General features: G+C 40.2%; 1 protein-coding gene across 2 annotated transcripts in view; it reads right to left on the minus strand.

The window, feature by feature from the left end:
- The window catches only part of IGF1R (insulin-like growth factor 1 receptor), a 188326-nt gene that overhangs the window by 26889 nt on the left and 139853 nt on the right, over positions 1–21584 (minus strand). For both annotated transcript variants that reach the window (XM_010572025.1, XM_010572026.1), the window contains exons 3-10: positions 17827–18139; positions 15079–15224; positions 13136–13280; positions 6497–6711; positions 4373–4499; positions 2876–3114; positions 2230–2397; positions 1819–2023 (exon numbers count right to left, since the gene is read on the minus strand). In XM_010572025.1, coding sequence (XP_010570327.1) covers positions 1819–2023; positions 2230–2397; positions 2876–3114; positions 4373–4499; positions 6497–6711; positions 13136–13280; positions 15079–15224; positions 17827–18139 — 1558 coding nt within the window. The remainder of the gene's footprint in view (positions 1–1818; positions 2024–2229; positions 2398–2875; positions 3115–4372; positions 4500–6496; positions 6712–13135; positions 13281–15078; positions 15225–17826; positions 18140–21584) is intronic.

The following is a 21584-nucleotide window of genomic DNA, read 5'->3' on the forward strand; positions in this document are numbered from 1 at the left end:
GGGGTCATCCAGAAGTTGCACACAAGATTAGATCAACAGGCTTTTTAAACTGCCTTAAAACCACTCAGTCAAATATTTTCATGCTGTATTACATGCTGCATCTCTTTCATAATATCCTGGAGACAGGTAGAACACTGGAAACAAATACTACTATTGAGGCTTGCATTAACACATTAATTAACTTCTCCCTTGGGAAAGAGGAAAAAAAAAAAATAGACATCAGCAAGTAACAAGCTGCTTGGATTTGTCCCACGGAGACATCTCACTAGCTCATAATCTTTAATTTCCCTGACATACAGTCTCTTTAAAGTTGCTTAGCTATGCAGCTATTTCTGAGCATTGTACCTTATCTGCCCTTGCTGTTACAAAACACACCCTTATGTCAGTAAGTTAAGAAAAAAGGGAAATGCACAAGCTTTCAGGAAATTCTTTGTGAACTGGTCAGTTTATTTGTTACTGTTTGAGTTCAAGGTTCTGTGACTTTCCTTTGAGAAGGGGGAATGCAAGAAAATTTGGGAGAAGGTAACACATTTTAAATGACAAAGCTTTAGTGAAATAAAAAAATCCCTTTGCAATAGACTTTCAAGTAATTTAGACCTGACACATGCCTTTCACAACTCCTTGCTGTGCTACTTCATAAAGTCCAAAATCAGATCACATTTATGAGACTTCACATTGCTCAAGAATTACATCCTGGCCACTCATGGTAGCTGTTACTTCTCTACCTCATCTTTGCTGATGGTTCTCATCATCAGTAGGGAAACACTGCATAAGTTCAACCACAAATGCCAAATGTGACTCAAACACAGCTCAGACACAATACTTAACATTTCCAAAGAAAGGCAGTATTTAGTTCCCTCATTTTTTGGATAAAGCTAAGAAGCTCTGCACATATCACAGTCCCAAACCCAAACAAGTCAATCCAACACATCCTTGAATAAAGGTCCAAAAAAAAAATCACAGTGGAGAGTGATATGAACCAGTTTTAATGAGAAGCAATACCACACTTCAGAGCTCTCAAACACAGGACTTCACCATAAACTTCACCTGCCCAGAAAGACAATGAGATAACATGCATGATTGAAATGTGATTGCTTATAGACTGTAACATAACAGCAACAACGTGTGCTAGGCCCAGGATCCAATTATCTAAAATAAGAACAACTTACATGAAGGATAAATTGGAAACTCAAGGATCAAAATCACCAATTAATTTAGTAGTATCTACTCTATGTTGCAGCACAAAATCGTTACTATTCCACTTAATGTGTAAGCAGTAGTGTTTATAATGGAAGAGTGGGCATATTTAATACTTGTCTGCAGCACAGACCGATATGCCTTTGCAATTAGTGCAATGAGAAAGGAAGACCAGTTTCAATTCTGCGAGGTGACTATGCCCTCAATTTCAAAGGCAAATAAATCTTCAGATTAGGAACACAAGCACTTAAATGGCTATTTAGAGAAAGATCACATCTGAAACCCTATGTTTGCCACATGTTGCTCATCTCTGAAACCCTTACAGACAATGAGCTCCTCAAGTGACTCTTGACTCTGAAAAGAAACCATCACTAAAGTCCTTGAACAATGTAGGTAAGAACCCTTGCTACTAGCTAAAATTAAGAGAAAGAGATGAAAATTAGTGAATAAGAGAAACTGCAAAGGCTGTGGACTGTCTCACATAAAAGGAAAGGCATCGTTTATGTGTTTCAGATGTTATCTACATATGCTGTCACATCCAGGAAGATTCAGCTCTACGAAATGGTAAAAAATACAATTATTAGCCCCACTTGCAAAGAGAAAGTGTCCAAAATCCATCACCTGGGGACAAAGATGGAATTGTGAAGGAAGTTCTCAAAGACTTTCCGGTACTCTGCTTCCTCCTTCTCAGCTTGCTTTTCTGCCTCTGTCTTGGGACAAGCACAACAAGGTCCTTTTTCTCCCCCACAGCCCTCTGGCTTGGTGGGTTCAGTAGCTTCTTCTGTATCAATGGTCCCATCAGCATATCTTCGAATTGGGACTTTATCTTAAAAGAAAAGAACAGAGGCAGCTTGTTTCTTTTCTCTCCATATTATGAATACAGCAACAATCCATGTTTACCTACTCCCTTCTACTTGCTGTTATTCACAAAAGAGTTGTGAAGCAGGGCACAGGCTTTAGCTCTTGTCAATAAGGTGCACTGGCAGGGAAGAGTCACAGGCATTTCAACACAACCGCATTTCATTTTCCTACCTTTGGAACAGTAATTGTGTCTGTAAAGGTAACTGTCCTGAGGTTGCTGCTGCCATCGTACGATGTAGTATGAGAGGTTGCCATTGGGAAGAGAGGGAGGATTCCATTTCACAATCAGTTGGGATGAGGAGTTGGATGCTGAAATAACATCCAAGGGAATGGATGGCACTGGAAAGGAAAGAAGAAAAAAAGAAAAAGAAGTTATTTAAGTCTAGAGCACTCTACAATGTATTTCAATGCAGGCTTTCAAAATGAATCCCAATCCATTTCTACGCTGCAAGAAAAAACACCATCCTATAAAAGATTTCCTACTTATGCCACACCAACAACAGTTATTAAGGATTCAACGGCAACCACGTACAGTCCCAATCCAAAGCTGTACTTAAATTCACCTTCACCAATGGAACAAAGTCCAAAATCCTAACTCCAAAAAACTCCCATAGTTCCCAACGAAAATAATGTCTGAGCAACTACGGAGTTTTAATTCGAATCTTAATGTTGCTTTCATAATTACTGAAACTTTCTAGCATTATGCATGTCATCTGCACATAAATTCAATTTCTGTATTAACAACAGAAATCACATAATAATACAGTAGCATACCTGCAGTGTTACCAACTTCTTACCCAAGAGCCTAGGATCTCACCTGCAGCATTGGTTCGTATATATACAATTTCACTTTTTGCTCCATGAATATGATGGTTTTCCATCATTGTGAGGGTAACAGCCTTCACGTAAATGGCATATTGAGTCCAAGGTTTCAATCCCTGCAGTAGAATTCCAGGATTGTTCTCTTTGTTTGGTGGCAGGTCAACGTCAACCATGTTCCAGCTATTGGAGCCACATGCATCTTGTCCATCATACTCTGTCACATTTTTGAATGGTCTGAAATATTAAAAGAAAAAAATAGTACAAAATATTTTCTCCTAAAAATTATCATGTATTTATGAGAGTGCCTCGATTCAATGTTGCTCAATGAAACAAATAAAGCTTACTTGTTTTCCATAGCAGAATAAAACAGAATAAAATTCTTATTTATTTCTAAGCACTACAAAACTCAGAGTTCAGCTTTAGCTGCAGGTCTTCCCTTCAGTCACTAGTAATAAGGTAAATTTCTCCAAGAAAACACTATGTTTATCTTTTTTTATCCAAAACAGACACTGAAATGCTTCAGACATATTTAGACTTTAGCTAAGCATAAATGAAACAGAAGCAACTCAAAACAGTTATTGACAGTGGCTGAGTTTTCTACCATAAAGAACCCAAGCTTCCATGACTGGCCTTGACCAATCCAACAGGCTTTTTTTTCCCATTTTATTTCCACACAATACAAACACATATAGTTCTACTTTTTGTAAGTTACAACACTGGCACAAGAGCATATCAAGTACTGTTCTTGTTTTTAATTACTATAGACTTATCAGCACTAAGTTTATTGCATGACAGTACACCGTCACAATGATATTCTCTTTCAAGCCATGCTGGACATTAACAATTTGTGCTTCTGTGTCTCGCAGAATGTCATTATCAACATTTTGAACCTCCCTTTCACACCTCCAAACTGCTTGGAGAGTTATTAGTGTGCTTATTTGTGTTCTTTACTATTTTAAATCTGAGACACTAGAAGGATGTGCAAAGGCAGAGACACCTCCCAAGAAATTGGGGTGTCTCCAGTAACCGCACCACTCCTTCATTATCAAGAGACACTAATACAGAAAACTACCAATGCTAGTTAATCTAAATAACCCAAACCCTGAGCAGACAAGTCATCAAGGCGATAGGGCAAACTCGTGAGCTGTGATGCTCTCTAGTCAATACCATGACTAGAAAAGGAAAAGATCTTGGTAAACATGACATGACTTACGAAGAGCTCCAAATTAGGCCCCTGAGAACAGCCAAGCCATCCATCTCCCCCCCCCCCCCCCCATTTAAACATTCCTGAGGGATTTGGAATTCACTTGTAGGCTTCAATCAAAACAATACTCTTTTTAAAGGGGGTTTGTATTCCACCAAGAAAAGAATTTGAACAAAAGCAGGATTTGAGGATGAAACATGTAAACTGGATGAGATATCCAACAGTCAGAGTAGAATTGTCTACTATCTCTTGGACTGCCCTGATTAGTCTCTGACGACATCTACTTACGCTTCTTTGTAGTAAACAGTGAAGCTAATGAGATCTCTATAATCTGGAGGGCGATACCGTTCCCATGTTAGTTTAATCCGATTTTTGAGTGTAGTGTTGGAAACAAAACGCAGAATGTGGCTTTCACCTGCAATAGAAAAGGACAGGACATGACATGACAGAGTTAGCATCACATGGCCTATTAGTTTTTGCTATTTCTTCGGTATCAGTTTTAGCTAACTAGCCTTTCCAGTAGTGCCTATGATAGCACAGTACACCAACAGCCTTTGTCTCTGTAGAGCTTCATATTTCATCCTACTACATTTGAGTGCTTAAGGGCAAGCAGTGACCTTGGCAATCGTTTTAGAATATGCTGGAGCTACTTGTTATTATTTTTTCTGAAGCAGATTTTCTTGTAATGCTTCATCAGAAAGCTCTTGAAAACTACTTCAGACTCTCCCTGACTGAGGAATGAAGTCCTGGTCATTCACAGGACTGGTTTAGAAGCACTAAGTTCATCACCGAACTCCAATGTACGTGCAGAGCAGTAACTGGCCTGTGTGTTCTCACTTTCCAGGACAACTTTCGACAAATACAGTTTGTTTTTCTGGGGAATGGACAACAAGGGAAGGACAAAGGAGTTTACATTCCTATTCATGAGAGGCTGGACCAAGAACTCCAAAACTCAGTTCATATACAGCACAACCATTTGATGGCAGCAGCTTCCAGCTACTCTTCTGAACAGAGCTGGATGGAAGCTGGCAGTTTTGAAATGAATGGCTTCCCCCTACCAACTCACTGAGCTTTCCGATCCAAAACAAAATAGCATTTTAAAAACTTAATTCTTGGATGAAAAAATTGTGTTCTAAGTGTCTACTGTGACTTAGTTTCTAATGTTCCATAGAAGTCTCTGAAAATAAAGGGGTTTTCACCCTCATGTACACTGGCACTATTGGTGCTATCTTTTCAAAGGCAGTTTAGCTTTTGTTGATTCTTTTCCCCTTCTCAGAGTCAGAAAGCTTTCTGTAATGGTTTTGAAAAAAACAGGCAGTGGCTGGCACTAGCCTCAGTGGTAGTAAGGACTGGCTGTGTGTCTGTAACTCCTCCAGGACTGCAAGCCTTTGCTCTATTGAATGTGCAAAGAATGGAGTGTGCTTACAACGAGGATCTATGCCATTTGCATTTATGCATTGTGCCTAAAGAGACATTCAGCAGAGTACATGTCCTACTTTTGTAAACACCATCCAGAACAAGGGGACTTGACTTATACACAAGATCCATTTTAATTTACTCAGCTCCAGGAACACCACAAAGACCAAAGAAAAATGCACTGTCAGTTCTAAGAGTTTCAGTATGAGGTCAAATTTGTAAGCGTTCTGTCACCTTAATTCCTAGATGAGAGACTGCTTTTACATGTGTTGGTTACACCTGGAGACCTGACATGCAGACCACCGAAGCCAAAAGAGGACTTTCCAATAACTTTGACCATTGCAGAATCCAAAATTAAATGCAGAGACACTGACATTTAGGAATACTGTAGAAGACTAAAAAGTGTTCTCAATTCAAAAGCAAATAATTTGAAAATAAAGCACAGAAAACTGAGTTTACAACAAGCATTTCTAGCAACAAGGTACAATATTTGGTAGGAGCTGAGAAGCATGAACGTAATAAAGTTTGTTTTGGTGTCTCTGGAATTGTTATTCAGCAGCTTCCTTAGTATCAAGAAAGAGCAGATATCTAAGAGAGGAAAATACCTATATTGATGTACACTTGCAAAGGAAACCGAGAAACTGCTCCTCATTGGATATACCAAAACACTGAATTTTATTTCTCATTTCCCAGGTATGTTCCTATTGTCATATGATGCTGCTGTCACAAAAAATGGTATTTGGAAAGCAGTCACCTTCATCAAACTTTTTTTACAGATGAGAGACTGACTACATAACCACACAATTTTCCATACATGCAAACATACTTTCGCAGCTACATTTTAGAAACTGAACAAGTAGAATGACTAAAAGCCTACTTAATTTCTAAACTCTAAATATTGTAATGGTCAGCAACATGGCAGTGTGTTGGCTTGGTTTTTTTTGTGATACCCTCCTATGCAGTTTGCCTTGAAATTCTTTTTGTTTGTTTACTTACAAGAGGCTCTCTCCCCATTGTTCCTTGGATTTATATCTCCTTTGCTCTGTCGTCCCTTGGTTCCTGAAACTTCCTCCATACGATAAATCTCAGAAACACACAATTTAGGATTAAATGCAAAGTACATTTTCCCCTCCTTGATCGTCAAGTTATGATGGTTCCAGTCCCACAGCTGCTGAAGATTGTGGTTGTCAAGCACATAGAAAGAATAATTCCTAGAAGGAAATTTTTGAAGGAAAAACTTTAGTTTTAATTCATAGCCAATTCCAACCAAGAATACCTTAATATAAGAAAACCTTAAAACACTATGTTTCCTCTTATTACTTTAAATTGGTGTTCAGCAGATTAAAGGATTTTCCTCTCTCCCATGGAGCAAGTTTTCCCTGAATGCTCACTTTGGTCAGAGGGCAGGGAAATGACTAACACAGGACTTCAAGGCTGACACCACACCATGTAAAGCCCACTCCAACACGTGTTTTAATAATTGTATAGAAGCTGCTATGAGGAATATAAATTCATGTCCTCTGAACAGCAGGTCTCTACACTGGATTTTCCATTCTGTGGCAAATGGGAAGCAATAACCTTACATACCTCATGGGAGGAAAAGCACGATGCAGTTCTGACAATAAAATACAATCACGAACTTACATTTACAAAAGCAACTCTAAGAGTTTGCATAGTGAGGTTTCCTTGCCTCTCTGTCTTAGTTTACCTGTTGGCCCAATAAAGATTTCCTACACTGTGCCAAGTACAGTTGCACCTATACATCAAAACCTGACAGTAAACAGTTGCACTGACTGCACAGCACAGGATCCAGACTTCAAAGTACAGAACTAACAACACAGGCAGCAGTATGTGCTGAGCCTATTCCCTAAGCACAGCAGTGGAATAACATGAACATCCTTTATTTCCACAGAAACTAAATACAAAGTTGTGTGCGGAAATCCTATTATATGTTAAGAAGAAATTCCCAGTACCACTCAGTTGTCCTGAATTGGAAAAAAAAACCAAAACAACCCAGGTGCAGCCGAAGCAAGATTATAGGCTCTACACCAGCAGCAAGACAACACCTGCAAAGACACATTTTGGGATAGCAGGGACAGGAATGCACAATCAGGAAATGAGTTAAAGGTCTGTGTACCTGATGAACCTAAATCAAACCAACCCATCATGGCAGCATTTATTATATTTCTGCAGAAAGTCCCACCAACGTTAACTACATCAGCATGAAATCCATTATTAACACAACGAAGCCTTGCAACCTCTGCAAGCCATTTTGCATTGGTAAGCACACGTCAACATAGTTAAACTAGGCTTTCTACAAATCCTTTTAACTACAGTCAGAGTTTCTGCAGGGTAACATGGCAGACAACCATGGGGCTCAGAAGAAGCTGACTTAATACTCATTTATGGCTTTCCTTCAACTACGTCATTTAGAATTTCGCATTAATTCCTCCCTCACCCAACCTGAAGTGAAACCTGTGCATTCTGGTTGCAGTCTGCGCTGGCCACAGTTGCAGTTTCTTGTAACATACCAAAATGCTGAGTGTATTTTCAGAACAATGCAAAAGAGAAGTGGTTTCTCCTATTTCCAGCTGTCCTCTAATTATTCAGGACTTGATTGCTGATGAAGTCAATATACCTGGTACCACTTCAGACAGGTGCCAAGAAGAATGTGCTCAGCTGACAATGGAGTACATACACATTTGTGCTTTAAATGCATCTTGTCAGGGGAGAACAAGGATGCTAAACTGCATATGGGATTTGACAGACATCACCAAAAACTGTGTTTATTTGAGACACCTATTACTCTGTTATAGATGACTAAAATCCCCGCAGCTCCCTGTGCACTGCTGAAAAGATGACACTTCACCATAATTAACCACATGATTAAGTGATGGCAACTAAGCTCTTCAGGAAAGACCAAAAAACTGGACTCAGATTGAACACAATAAACAGAGGTGTGCCTCCACGACTACAGAAACCATCTTAAATAACAGCCTAGCTTCTGCTCACAACCGCGGCAATTATTCTTTAGACACTAGGGATAATTCTTGTATCAAAGCAATGTGGCTAAGCTTTCAAGAGTGTGAATAAATGAGGCAAATCAAGTACACGCTGGTGCTTTACACAACTGCACAGTGACTGGGCCAGAGTTGGGAGTTAGTGTGGCTTGTACGTCAAAGCCAGCTGCACAAGTTTCAGCAGCCATCTGAAGCAAGGCAAACAGGTCCTAAGGGTTCATATATACAATGAAAGTATAAATTAGTGGAAGTTATTCTAGCATCATTCAAAGCACCAGGGAAACCACATTTGGAGGGCTATATATAGTCTCAGTCACAGGAGTGGCGCAGCACTGCATGGCTTGAAAGATGGAGCAGAGGGCAACCAGACTGCACTTAGGCCTTAGGTTTTAAATAAAGTTATAAATAAACATTATATCAGACTTTGGCTCTAACAGCTGTGGAAAAAATCAGGATGCCAAAGAAGATAGCATGGAAAGAATACAAGATTCACTGTAGGAAAACAAAGCACTGCCAGTCAAACCCTGGAGACAGTAACTAATGTAGTGACTGGAGATTATTGCCTGAAGGACAGGCTAAACCTCTGAACAGGAGCAGGAGGCACATCTGGTCCCAGGCTTGCCATAAAAAGCCTCAAGACAACCTGCATAACCCATGTACACCCACAGGAGAGAATTCCTACATGATGTGTATCCCCAACTGTAGAGCACCCACAGCCACTTAATTATTGACTGCATACATTAAAAACCTGCTTCACACTGTATCTGCACACAATGCTAGATCTGGCACATTCATCCACTGTAAAGCTATTAAGCAGAACATGAGATCCAAACCAAAAGGAGACGTGGGTGACGAAAACATTTCAACAAGCTTTCAATCAACCTTTATCCCTTCCGTAGCATACAGGACACAAAAAGCTCCTGAAAGGGGTAATGACCAGATAAGTGCACTGTTAATAAGAGTGCAATGCATGATCTGTAAAGGGAAGTGATTTGCACCAAAAAGGGAATGAGAACTGGCATAGGACTGTGAAGGAGAGCACTGGATGAGCTGGCTACAGAAGATGACCAAACAGCAAAGGTTTATGGCAGGCTGACTACCCTGGGACAAGACGAGCAACCCTGCAGGACATATAGAATAGAAAACTTTCATCTCTCAGTGCTACAGTGATGAGAAAGACAGAAAAATCCCACTAGACCAGATAGCTGGGACATCAACCAGAAAGAGACAGGAGAAAAGGAAAACCCTTATTGCTTTAAATACACAGAACATGCCACATGTTGGCTAGAAACTGTGTATTAACATGGTATATGTTCTACACCTGTATCACAGTGTGACCCTGATCTCCGATGAGGACCTGACAACAAAGTCAAACATATATAACACAATACCACAACAGAGAACAATACAGAGGACAACACTTGAACAAAATGCTCCATTTGATAGTCTCTCTTCAAGCAGGTTCATTCTTCAGCATTTCTCTACAAGCCTGAGCTTTATCAAATTTCCAAAACATTGCTAATTTTTTAATAATGCTGGTATATTCTTTTGCTTGTGTTTGTCCACCAACACTTCAAACAGAACCACTGAGGTTATTAACAAAATACTTGTCACTAACAGATACTTGAACACACCTTGCTAACATAAATTGTAAGCAACTTAGAAACAGCTGATTTTGGCCAAGAATTGCATCTCCACAGGCAAATACGTGGGTAGGAAACTAGGGGCTTTTATACTAACCCATGGATTTGGAAGTAATGTACCTTACTAATACTAATAAAAGTTCAGTGTTTTCTTGTCTGGTTCGAAAAGGTGACCTGACGGCTTCTTAAACCCCCCCACAAATCCAGCCTCACACCTCAGTTGTACAAACTCCCCAACTCACTTTTTGAAAGTTCACTTGCACATGGATGGCTGAGAAACAATGTTTTTACAGACTCCTCTTAAAACAAAAAACAAGCTGAGGAGCATTCCCCCATGGAAGCCTGCCACTGCAGACATGCTCACCACCCGTGTTTACCACCAACCCAGAGGGTGTTATTCATTCCTAAAACACTCTCACACACAGGGTGACTGCTTTGTTGAAATGCTGTGGCTAGAACAAGCCCTGCTGCTATCATGCTGACTGCCTGAATTCACCATAATCTGACAATAATGATCCCAAGAAAACAAACAGTAAAGTCTTCAGCGAGGAGCCACACAACAGCTAGAGATCCTGTTCACACCTTCCAACAAGCCTGACAGCTACTGATGTCTCTGCTTCAAAATGATGCAGAAAACAGGTCGGGGACGGGGGGCGTTTTGCTCTTATAAAGATTGCCCCCAGTTTGCTGCAGAAGTTGAAACACAACATCAGCAGCCGGTCGGTGCCACAACAGACACTCTTCCTCAGTCACCATCTCCTTGCTTGCTCCTGAAGGCCACAAATTACTCATTTTCCAGGTACCTAACCTGGAGGTGCTTTGAGAAGTGCTGCCCACGTGCCATCCATCAACATGGCAGTTGCAGTCGATGACAGCAATGAACACACAGTGCCCCAGCAGAGGAGAGAGAGGGGCCTGGCAGAGTGAACACCAGACTAGGAATCAAAATCCTGCAACAGACACCGAGACCCTTCCAGCACACCTCCATTTCAGTTTCCCTATTTCCAAAGAGAAATTTTTTTATTGCCATGGGAGCACATTTACTACAGACATAGTGTTCAAAAGAGGTAATGAATACTCCAAAACCAAAGTAATCTTTCCATTTTCTGTGATAACCAAGGCAGGCACCAGAAACTGAATAAGGAAGAAAGAAATAATGAAGTACTGTTTTGTTAATCCAGTTCAATAAAAAAAAAAAAAAAAGAGATGGTGGTGGTGGGGTCAGTTGTGTAATGAACACCTATCATAATGGATCTCAAGTTAACCTCCTTCTCACCCCCCAAGGCAATGCTAGCATAAACAGCTATTGTTCCAGCAGACCAGTACTTCCCAGGTTAAGACCCTGCTCCCTGTTGTTCATAACTCTGCCAAAGTAATTGTTCAAGCTCAGTCTTTCCTTGCCAGGTGCCTACTTCCATCTAAGTATTGTTGGAAACGTGGTAATGCCTAAATTATGCTAGGCTTTTTCCAAGCAAAGAACCTGCCCCTGACCCAAAGTATGTAACTGTAGGAATGTCCTAGCATGGGTGAATTTTAGCACAAGTAGGTCTTAACTATAGATCTATTTTACCTCCTCCACTCAGCCCCATTTTCCCTCTTCAAAGCTGCACCTATTTACTTCTCTATTTGGGTATCCAATCTAAAAACCTGCCATTCCCTTCATATCAGCTCTGCTTGCTGACATACAAGGTACCAAGGACATAATTACTACTTGAAACACAAAGCTAAACCCAAATTTAAAGAGAGCAAGAAAGAGAGGGTGAGAGAAGAAAAGACAAATCGATAATTGGAGTTATCTGTGAGAGCACACCACATCGTAAGTGGGCTGAATGAGCCTTGTGCTCGGCAAAGTGACAAGCCTCTAGGATTTGCAACTAGAAGCAAGCTTTTCCGTAGAGCCAGTGTTCTTACTGAAAAAGACAGCGTGCTTTTCAAGTGCAGGATGAAGAGCTGCCCTTTAACTCACTCAGTCAGATGGTGGAATTTTAAGAATTTAAGGCTGACCAAAGACTAGCCTGAGAGAAAGAGGGAGGTTGTGAAGAATCCCTCACACTGTAACCTTATCCTGTCGGAGCAGATAAATTAGACTCAAGCAACCTTTCCCATGACCCTCCCACCACCTTTTCTTACATGATTTCCCAAAATCCTTCATTTAATAGTTCTGTCATTCCTGAGGGAAACTTATTTCTTCCAGAGAACACTGGTTTAAACTTGGGATGGCTACTTGATTGAAGAAGAGAAAACAAAGCAGTTGGCTGAAGGACCGTCAGTACACCTCAGCATTGCAAGTTTTGCGGAGATGAAAGCTTGTCTCAACTATCTCTTACCATTGTAGGAAAACAAGAGTTACATACGGCAAAAAATATCACACACTGTGTAATTATAGAAGCAATATAACCCACAGCAAACATTACAAGGGATCAACTTTACTTTTCCTAACCAGTCTTTCTCCTGCTCGATAGATAGTTCATTTAATGTTAGCATTTCAAGGAGTTGCAAACAATTGCAACTTGCAATCTATTTCATATTAGTTAGGTCACTTCCAGTTGCTCTCCCTAGTTAGTAAACTTCAGGTTTCCCTTCAGCTGACATTCTCCATAAAACTCTGCTAAGAGCCAACAGTAAAGAATTGCAAGGAAATCCAATTGTTTCTGAAGATGCTTTTCTCAAACAGAGCAAAAAGAACAAATGAAGACACCTATCAATGTCAAGAATCTCCCTAGAAAAACCTAAAGCGAAAAACAGCAGCACAGTCACCATAAAAATACTTTTAATATACTCAATTTAATATGCTGATTTGGATAGCAATCCAAATGAGCAATGACTGTGCAATGATGTTCATTAGGAGAAAAACACTGTGTATTAGTGAAAGAGGAGATTCTATAAATGGTACGTGACTGTTTACTAGGGGACTTATTCTCTGCAGCTTTCTATTAAAGTAAAATTGCATCTACAGATATCTGAACACTTACCCATCCACCTGTTCCTCTCCCAGAATATACCGCAGGTTCTTCAAGAAAGACAGGGAGACTAATGCATGGGAATGACGAATCTTCACATATCCTGTTACTGTCTCAATCAGGCCCATAAAATTCTCCAGTTCTGAGGCGATGTTATCTACAGTAAGAAAAATGTAATTTTATTATTGCAGAATTCATAGCTTTAACTGCTATTTTGCTTAAGCCACTATTAGGTCAGTAAAAGAAAATGTTTGTATTTGTTGCTTTTGAAAATGAGAGACACTGGTAGTCCTCCCCCAGTAACAGTTGCCTGTACAGATGGCTGAAGGGCAAAATAAAGCCACAGAGCAACCGTGGAAAACCAGTCTTGCTTTTCCATACTGGTATACCTGCTTTTTCCATGGACATTGCACTCTGAAGCCAGCACCAAATGTTGAGCCAGCATTATGGCAGGGATGAAAAGACCCTTGTGTAAATGTACACATCCATGAGACTGGAGCAAAGCTCAGGCAGAAAGCTCCATTGGAAAACAGAGAATGAGACTGAAGATGAAGAGGTATGCTATCGGTCTTCTCTGGGGCATAAAGCATTGCTTTCAGTGACCTAAAAAGCTTTGGCTACAAAACTGAGAACTCTTGATGAAACAGCAAAGATAAAACTGTAAGGGTGTCCTCATGCCATGGAGCATGTTCCATATAGCTCACTAAAGGTGATTTTCTATAATAAATTATTAAAATGACTGCAGAGCAAGCTCTACTCTTCAGTACTGCCCCCTCCCTAGGAACTATACCGTCCCTGCCTAGGTCTGCAACACCCCAACCTTCACAAGACTGAAGCTTTGAAGTCCTTACCTCCAGCAACCCCTAGCCCATGCCCACTGCATGGTGTCATTATCCTGCAGAGTTACACTGCAGTTGTGAGGGGAAGGTTTTAAGCACTCAGGATGGGAGAAGCTGCTATGGGGTATGTTTGCTGCCATAAATAAACTGAAGTCCTAACAGATGGCTGGGAAGCCCAATTACCAAATACCAATGCTTGGTTGCCATACCAAATAAGCTGGGAGGAAGCAGATGCTCTTCAGCACTCTAAGATAATACTTAAAAAATAAAAAAACCCACACTTTCCCCGGGTAACTGGAACATCTCCCATAAGGGAAAGATTGTACCTGTAGCAGCAGGACCACAAGTGAAATAATCCACATGCTGCTGCTTCTAAACCCTGAAGTTTTCATTCAGCAGGAGGAAGGGAATCAAATATATCTCAATCTTCCAACCTTATTCAGGAAACCAAAAGGGACCTTCCATACAGAGATACATTTCCAATAAAAACTAACAGTGATTTTTACTCTGCTTTTAAGAGTTCATCAACTGTCAACACTTCCCTGGCTGATGAATCACTGCTCTGACAAATTTAATCCAGAGCTTGTTCTAGACATGTGACAAAGGTGGCCAGCTCACTAATGATGACCATCCAGAGGCACGGTGCTAGGCTTTATGTGAGCTTTCAGCACTCTGGATTCCATGTTTTAGCAAGACACCACACCTTGCCTTAAAAAGTGAGGCTATGCAGTCTTACAGTGCCATGCCTTACTTGCAGACAAGTTATTTACCTACCCAGATGCAAGGATTTTTGACTTTTCCACCTTCTCAGGCCTTTATTATGCCTTTGGGACTACTGCTCATCTCACTGCCTAATCCTGGCTCCCTGTCCTGCCAAAAAAGCTAACAAAAAACCCAGTTTTCAGTGCCTTACAACTCGGTAGCTGAATACCTATTCCATCCGCATGCTGGAGAACAGTGCTACAGTGGGCCAAATCAAACAGGAACACTGCTATAGGACTGGAAAGCAAACAGTTTGCTGAGTTTTTAATGTTCTTATCATTATGCTGACAGACAAAAGGAAAAATATTAAAAGCAGCCTTATCAGAGGTTCATAAAGGGAGGACAATCACTTACTTCCACGACGGATGTTAATCAGCAGATTTCCCTTGAGTATTGTGCATCCCTGCAACATTTGTGCCGACGTGACAGAGTCAATGGTCTTTGTTTTCCCGTCCTCACAAATTTTGGGGCAAGGCCCCTCACAAGGACTGCAGAACATGCTGTTAGGAAAGAAAGGGAGACTGAAAATAAGCAACAATACACAACTCTTGAGTCTATGGACTGCTCTGAGTTAAATTTTGAAAGACATTTCCCTCCAAAGCTTAAACGAATTCTTCAAGTTAGAATGAAAGTTACCATATTATTGCAGAGGGCTGCAGATAAATTAGCACACTTGCCCACTGGACTTAAGAGGCTGCAGCATCTTACCTCCCACTTACAGCAACACAGGAGTGAATGAATGGACCCATACCCACTGTCCGCTTCTGAAAGGCTTTGTGGTCCTTCCAAAGTGAAGGGCACTTCAGGTAAAACCCAGTGCCCTTGTATTTGTGCATTTACTCTAACTTAATTATACCCAGAAAGACCACCCTTCTCATTTATGCAGACAACTTCAGAGAGCTGTGAAGTTTCATGCTAATCCAGGCCGAACCTCCAAAAATAGGCCACTCAGGAACTGGAGATGGGAAAATACTGGTCAAGATCTTATAAATGTTGTCTGTCTCGATGCCCTTAAACCAACATTTGAAGCTCAGCACTAGGGAATTCCAAGCTCCTGGACATTTTAACTCAGGAAAGACAACTGTGGGAGCGTACAGTCAGGAGTGATATGGAGAAAGCAAGTGGTGAATTAGTCACTATTTCTTAATAGCTTAAGAGGTATTAAAGCAGCAAGTTTAAGCAAACAGAAGGATGCATCTTGATGCAAGGCAAAAATAATTTGCAACAGAAATTGGGAGTGACAGGTCAGAAGTCTAAGCAGGTTCAAAATGGATTACACAGATGGAAAGAGAACAGGTCCACCAGTGACTATAAAACACCAAGACAGACATAGCCCCGAACTTGGAGAAATCAGATTGCCAGAAGCTGGGAGGAAACACTGAAGCACGGGCTCACTTCTGCTTCTTATACTCACAAGCATTCCCGAGCATTATTTAGTGGCCAAACTCAAGGAGCAAGAACTCAGGTCAAACTAGCCTTTAGCTACAGCAGCTTTTTAAAGGCTCCATGTTATACTGTCTGCATACTCATCTCAAAGTTGAACACTCCATGTATGTATGAAACATGCCCTCTGATCACTCCTCTTGGTAAATGTCTTTCCCAATTCAAGGTCATATTTATTTTTCAATTTGTTCTAGCACTTTCCTTCATATTTCATTATTACTTACTCCACCTTATTGCTTTAGAGGGGAAAAATGAAAAAGAAAAAAGCAAACCCAGCTCCAAAGACAAAGGCTTCTGATGACAACACCAATGAACACGGACTTAATATTTATTCTTTTTAAAAGAAACTGACTCACTTTCTTGAGGCTTAAAGAAACAGGTAAAATATCAACAGTTTTTTATCCATAAACAATAAAAGAAACAAGCTTCCTTTTCTCACTAGTAAGCTCCTATTTCAAAATCCTGCACTATAACATGCCACAAACCACTAAAAGCTGCAGACACAAGCAAGAGGCATTCAACTAAATGTACAAAGAATGCTGGAAACGCTTTCCATTTGCAACTATTTGTTAACACCACCTCTGGGGAACAAAACATTCACTAGCCTTGAGTTACAGCTCCTTTCAATCTTTGCAGCAGCTTTGCAGCACAACACTGAGATAAGATAGGATGGCCATGCACTTCAGTGTAAGCGGTTCAAACAGCTGGTACTACAAGCTCAAGTAGATAACAAAAGAAACATTTCTCATGTGAATATCTGGATTCGAGCAAAGGCAGTGTTAAGTTGCTTACATCCAAATGTCAACCAGAGACTGCCTCACTATTTGATCAAAGGAACAGATGACACACATGCATGCACAGGCACACAACTAGTGCAGGAATCATCACAGCCACCTTTCCAAAAAACCCAACATCTTAGAACAGCCTACAAAGACATCATTTCAGCACAGTATTGAAGCACTACGGATTTTAGCATGCTGACTATCCTTTACTCAAATTCCACGACTTCCAAGGGTCACTATGCAACTAAGGCTGCTTGCTTAAACCACTGGCAAAATAAGAAAATCATAAGCATGCATCACTCCAACTGTTAGAATTAAGTAAGAGTAGGTGAATGACATTCTTGCAAGAAATTATTCTGTGTAATATTGTCAGCTGCTGCATTATTTTTGTCATCATCTACATGATTGCTCCCTTCTAAAACACCATTGTTATCTTCTGGAAACAGTGAAAAAAGGAAAATAAAATTAAATACACTAAAGAAAACGAGTCTAAAATGCAAGCACACATAAAGCAAGTAATACAGGAAGCAAGATAACTCCTACAGTTTGTTCTGTGTGATAATGGTCATCGGCCAACCTCCAACCTTGTGTTCCTTTGTTCCTTTGTTACTATCTACTTGAAGACCCAGTTCTGCATTGTACTGACCTCCAAGCCCTTCAGAACAATCAGTGGCACCTGACAATGCACAGGACTACACAGAACCAGACCTTTCAGTGGTGATTTCATCTAAGCAAGCCTTTATCAGGAAGTCATGCAATTCCCCATCGTATGTTCTCATTTCTACCTACTCCAATTTGCGTCACAAGCTGCCACAAAATATGGGGTGGAAAAACCCGAACATGACAACTCCAATGGACTTTTCAGAAGCTGCATTACCTTTGGCTCCCATTGCGTATGAATCCAGAGGGGCATTCTGCCATGCACTCATCATTGTGAATCACAAACCTCTCATATTCACTTGTTTCAGTGGCAGGGACTTTGGAGCAAAACTCTTTAGTCACACAGCGCCAGCCCTCAAACTTGTAGGTGTTGGGAGGGCAGGTGGGCATGCAGACTCCTTCATAGTAGTAATTGCGGCAGGCCACGCAAGCGGTGTTGTTGTCAGGTGCCGTGCAGCTCCCCAAGCATTCGTGATGGCAACACTCATTTTGGTCTGTACAGGCTCGCTTGCCACATGAGCTGGGGCACACTGCAAGACAGAAAGCAAGGTAGCATGAACAAGGGCTATTAAAGTAAATAGCATTAAAAGAAAAACCCTGATCCATATAATCCATGCTTTCATTCCCTGGGCTCTAGAGTATCTCTGCAAAAGAACCAACTCCTGTAAAACTGACAAATTAATTCTGTTTTTCTCAGTTTTAGTGGCCTGAAAATATCTTTTTCTCAGATCAAATGTATAACATGAACCAATTAAATAATAAGGAAAACTGCTGAAAGCAATATCAACATAAGATAATGGAAACAGGCAAGTACTGGAACCGACTCCATAGCCCTAGTTTTACAGTTTTTTGGGGGTTTTTTTTGAGTGCTGACTTATTGTCTTTCTAAGCATTTCTTGTCTTCCCTATTTGTACTTCAAATTGGTCTTTTACTGGCAAGAAGACAAGCTTCCTTTAAAAAACTTAATTACACTTGTACAATAAAGCACTGCTATACTGTAGCACACATGGTTAGGTTGACCCCAATGTAGCATCCCAATGTTGCTTATGTACGCAAAATGAGGTTTAATAAAGTACAGATGGTACACATCAAATACTGAGGAATCACAGAGCTACTATTTTCCCCTGAAGAGCGTAACAGAATTCTGCCTTATCCCCAAATTCTGGATTCAGAGAACAAAATATGAAAGGGAGAAAAAATGGGGTGCAAATTTATGGAGACATTAGTTTTATGTGAAAGCATTTCAGCTTGGAAGACATGAACAAAGAGCAGAATCGTCAGCAGACAAGCTCACCACTGTTACATCAAAAGAAGTGGCAGCATTATATTTATGTAACAACAACATTTTGATTACAGCATTGTATGGCCTTTTAGCCATGCGAGTTGTGTGCCAGAGGCTCTGTAAACAAACACAGATAGGAAATCTGGTTTGCATTAAGTAACTGTTTTCCAATTTCTAACTTAGCTAAAACACAGTACCAATAATAACAGCATAAAACAAAAATTTCAGTAGTACAACTACAGTGAGATCCAAGCAAAGCACCACAAGACATTTAAAATGAACAATCTGAGCAAAAAGCATATAACCAGCAAAGAAGTTAATATCCCAGAATGAACACAGAAGCAGCAGAGCCCAGCCTGTAGAGAAAGACAATGTTTATGAAACTGTGACAGTTCCACAGAAGTTCTGCATTGCAATTTATTTATTTTAATTTTTTACAATTGCAATTGTAGTTTGCAACTACAGTGTTGTTTGAATGCAGGACTAAACAGCCTAAAATCCTGACCCCTCCTCTTCCCATAATGAGGTCTAGGCTTTCCGGTATGTTTTTACAATGCTACTGAGCAGAGCACCACAATCATGACACAGGACTGAACACATGACAGTGCTATTAAGCAATAATATAAAAAAACCTGTTCATAGCTCTGCATCAGGATCTAGACATCCTACATCAAGTTTTGATTACAAGAAGCCATTTCCTCCTAGCTTTAAGGTAGTGTCCACCTTGAAAATGACTTGTACAACTGCCATCAGAGAGTTTTGCATTTCTTATCAAAATGGTTCTATATTGATCTTGCTTAATTTTATTCACTTTTTTTTTTTTAAAGTCCTAACTGCCAACTTTGTAAGTTTAAGCATCTGGGTATGAAGCTGGGCTTTCCTTATACAAGTAAGGCTAAGAAAGGTTTTGTGGAGGAAATTCCACCTGCAGGTACTCCCCAAGTAACCTGACAGCCTTAACAGTATCTCCCCTATAATAGCAGGTAGCTATGAAGTATCATCAGCAGACCTGCTTATAACATCCGACAGTGCTATTACTTGTATATACGTAGCCACTTACCACTAACACAAGCCACTTGCATTAAAGATAGCTTGGACACACTGAATTGAATGCAGCATGTCTACCGTATGAGAAGGTACTGTTGAAGTTGCCCAAGAGTTCATCTGTCTTCCAATTAGAAAAGAAACATAACTTAACCCTGCAGCCCTTTCCTTGCACATACTGCTATTATAACCCAACAGCAGTGCTGTTATCAACACTGCTCCATACCTGTATACTCAATTTTTTCAGAGTGAAACCAGGCAAAAAAAGTAGAAGAGGGGTAGAGGGGGGAGACTAGGAGAACAAGGAGGTAAGAGCATGAGGATGACTGATGCCTGCCCTGGTAGTGCAAATACCACATGCAGGTCAAATTAAGAACCTTTTGCAGAGCCAGTTAGTTGTAAAGACTACTGAGAGCAGGAATGCAGAGGAAATCACTGCTAAATAATGCATTGTGTAAAAATGCTGGATTATTTTTTTTTCTTGAAAAGGAAAAAACCCATACACACAAAACCCTTACGCAAAAAATAAAAAAGCATGGAGATGTATATTCTTTTTTTGATGGTAACCTGCATCAGTGTAAAAGGAGTAAAGTCTGCCCAGATGCCACCTCAGTAAGGCATCACAAATTGCCTCTCACCTTAATGTATACAGCACTACTTGCATTTGCAACTACTAAGGGATTTAAAAAAAAATAAATAAAATAAAAAAATCAGTGTGTCTTGCTAGCAGATGGACTGCTGTTCTGAGTGGGTGCCAGAAGTAAGATTTCGTGTGGTGGCTACATTTCCAGTTCAAAGCCCTACTAAGAAAAAAAACAAAACCACAAAACAAACCACACAGCCCCCATGACTCTACAAAGTTCATTACTAGATGTATTAACTACAGGATTTTTTTGTTTTCATCTAGACAATTTGCTAACAAAACCCCCAAAATGCTGCTACATTAAGTATTCAGATAAATATAGTAGAAAAAGACTGAGTTTATTTCATTCTTGGGAAAGAGTTTTGTATTCCCTTAATGTCATTCATGAACAGTCTGCTATATAAATAGGATTCCCTGCATCTCCTGGTGAATCTGCTGACTATTGTCTACAGAAATATAAATTGAAGCACAGACGGATACACAAGTTCACATGAAAAAGGCAATCAGTGAAACAGGTTTTCAAAACTATAGTAATATTTTAATCACAACCATTTTAACAAGAAGTCTTGAAAACTTTTTAAAGATAATTTTTTAAAAGCTCAGCAACCTTGCTTTTCTGTCAGTCCTACTTTTTACTTGTTTTTGCTAACGTTGGCATAGTTTTCAGCCTGGAGACAATACGGGTATCCTGTTTCTTTGAAGAGGCAGAACAAGAACTTTTGTGTCTGTGTGTGTGTGTGTAGCACATATTATGAACAACAAAAGACTTATCTGCCTTATATGCCAGTTGCCTCAGACATCCCTGTTATAAAAATCTTACTAAACAACAATGGCTGGTCTTACAATCCAGCCCCATCTATCCTTCTCTCTGTCCTCCCAAATTGTGCTACTTGGGCTGCTAGATTTGTACCAAAACATTTAAAATGCAGGTTCCAAAATAATTCTGTCAAAAAAACACAACCCTGAAATAGGCTCCATAACTTGTTGACTTTAGTCCACAAGAAC

The sequence above is a fragment of the Haliaeetus leucocephalus genome, unplaced genomic scaffold, assembly GCF_000737465.1.
Source record: "Haliaeetus leucocephalus isolate CR32 unplaced genomic scaffold, Haliaeetus_leucocephalus-4.0 Scaffold339, whole genome shotgun sequence".
In the NCBI taxonomy this organism is placed as follows: Eukaryota; Metazoa; Chordata; class Aves; order Accipitriformes; family Accipitridae; genus Haliaeetus; species Haliaeetus leucocephalus.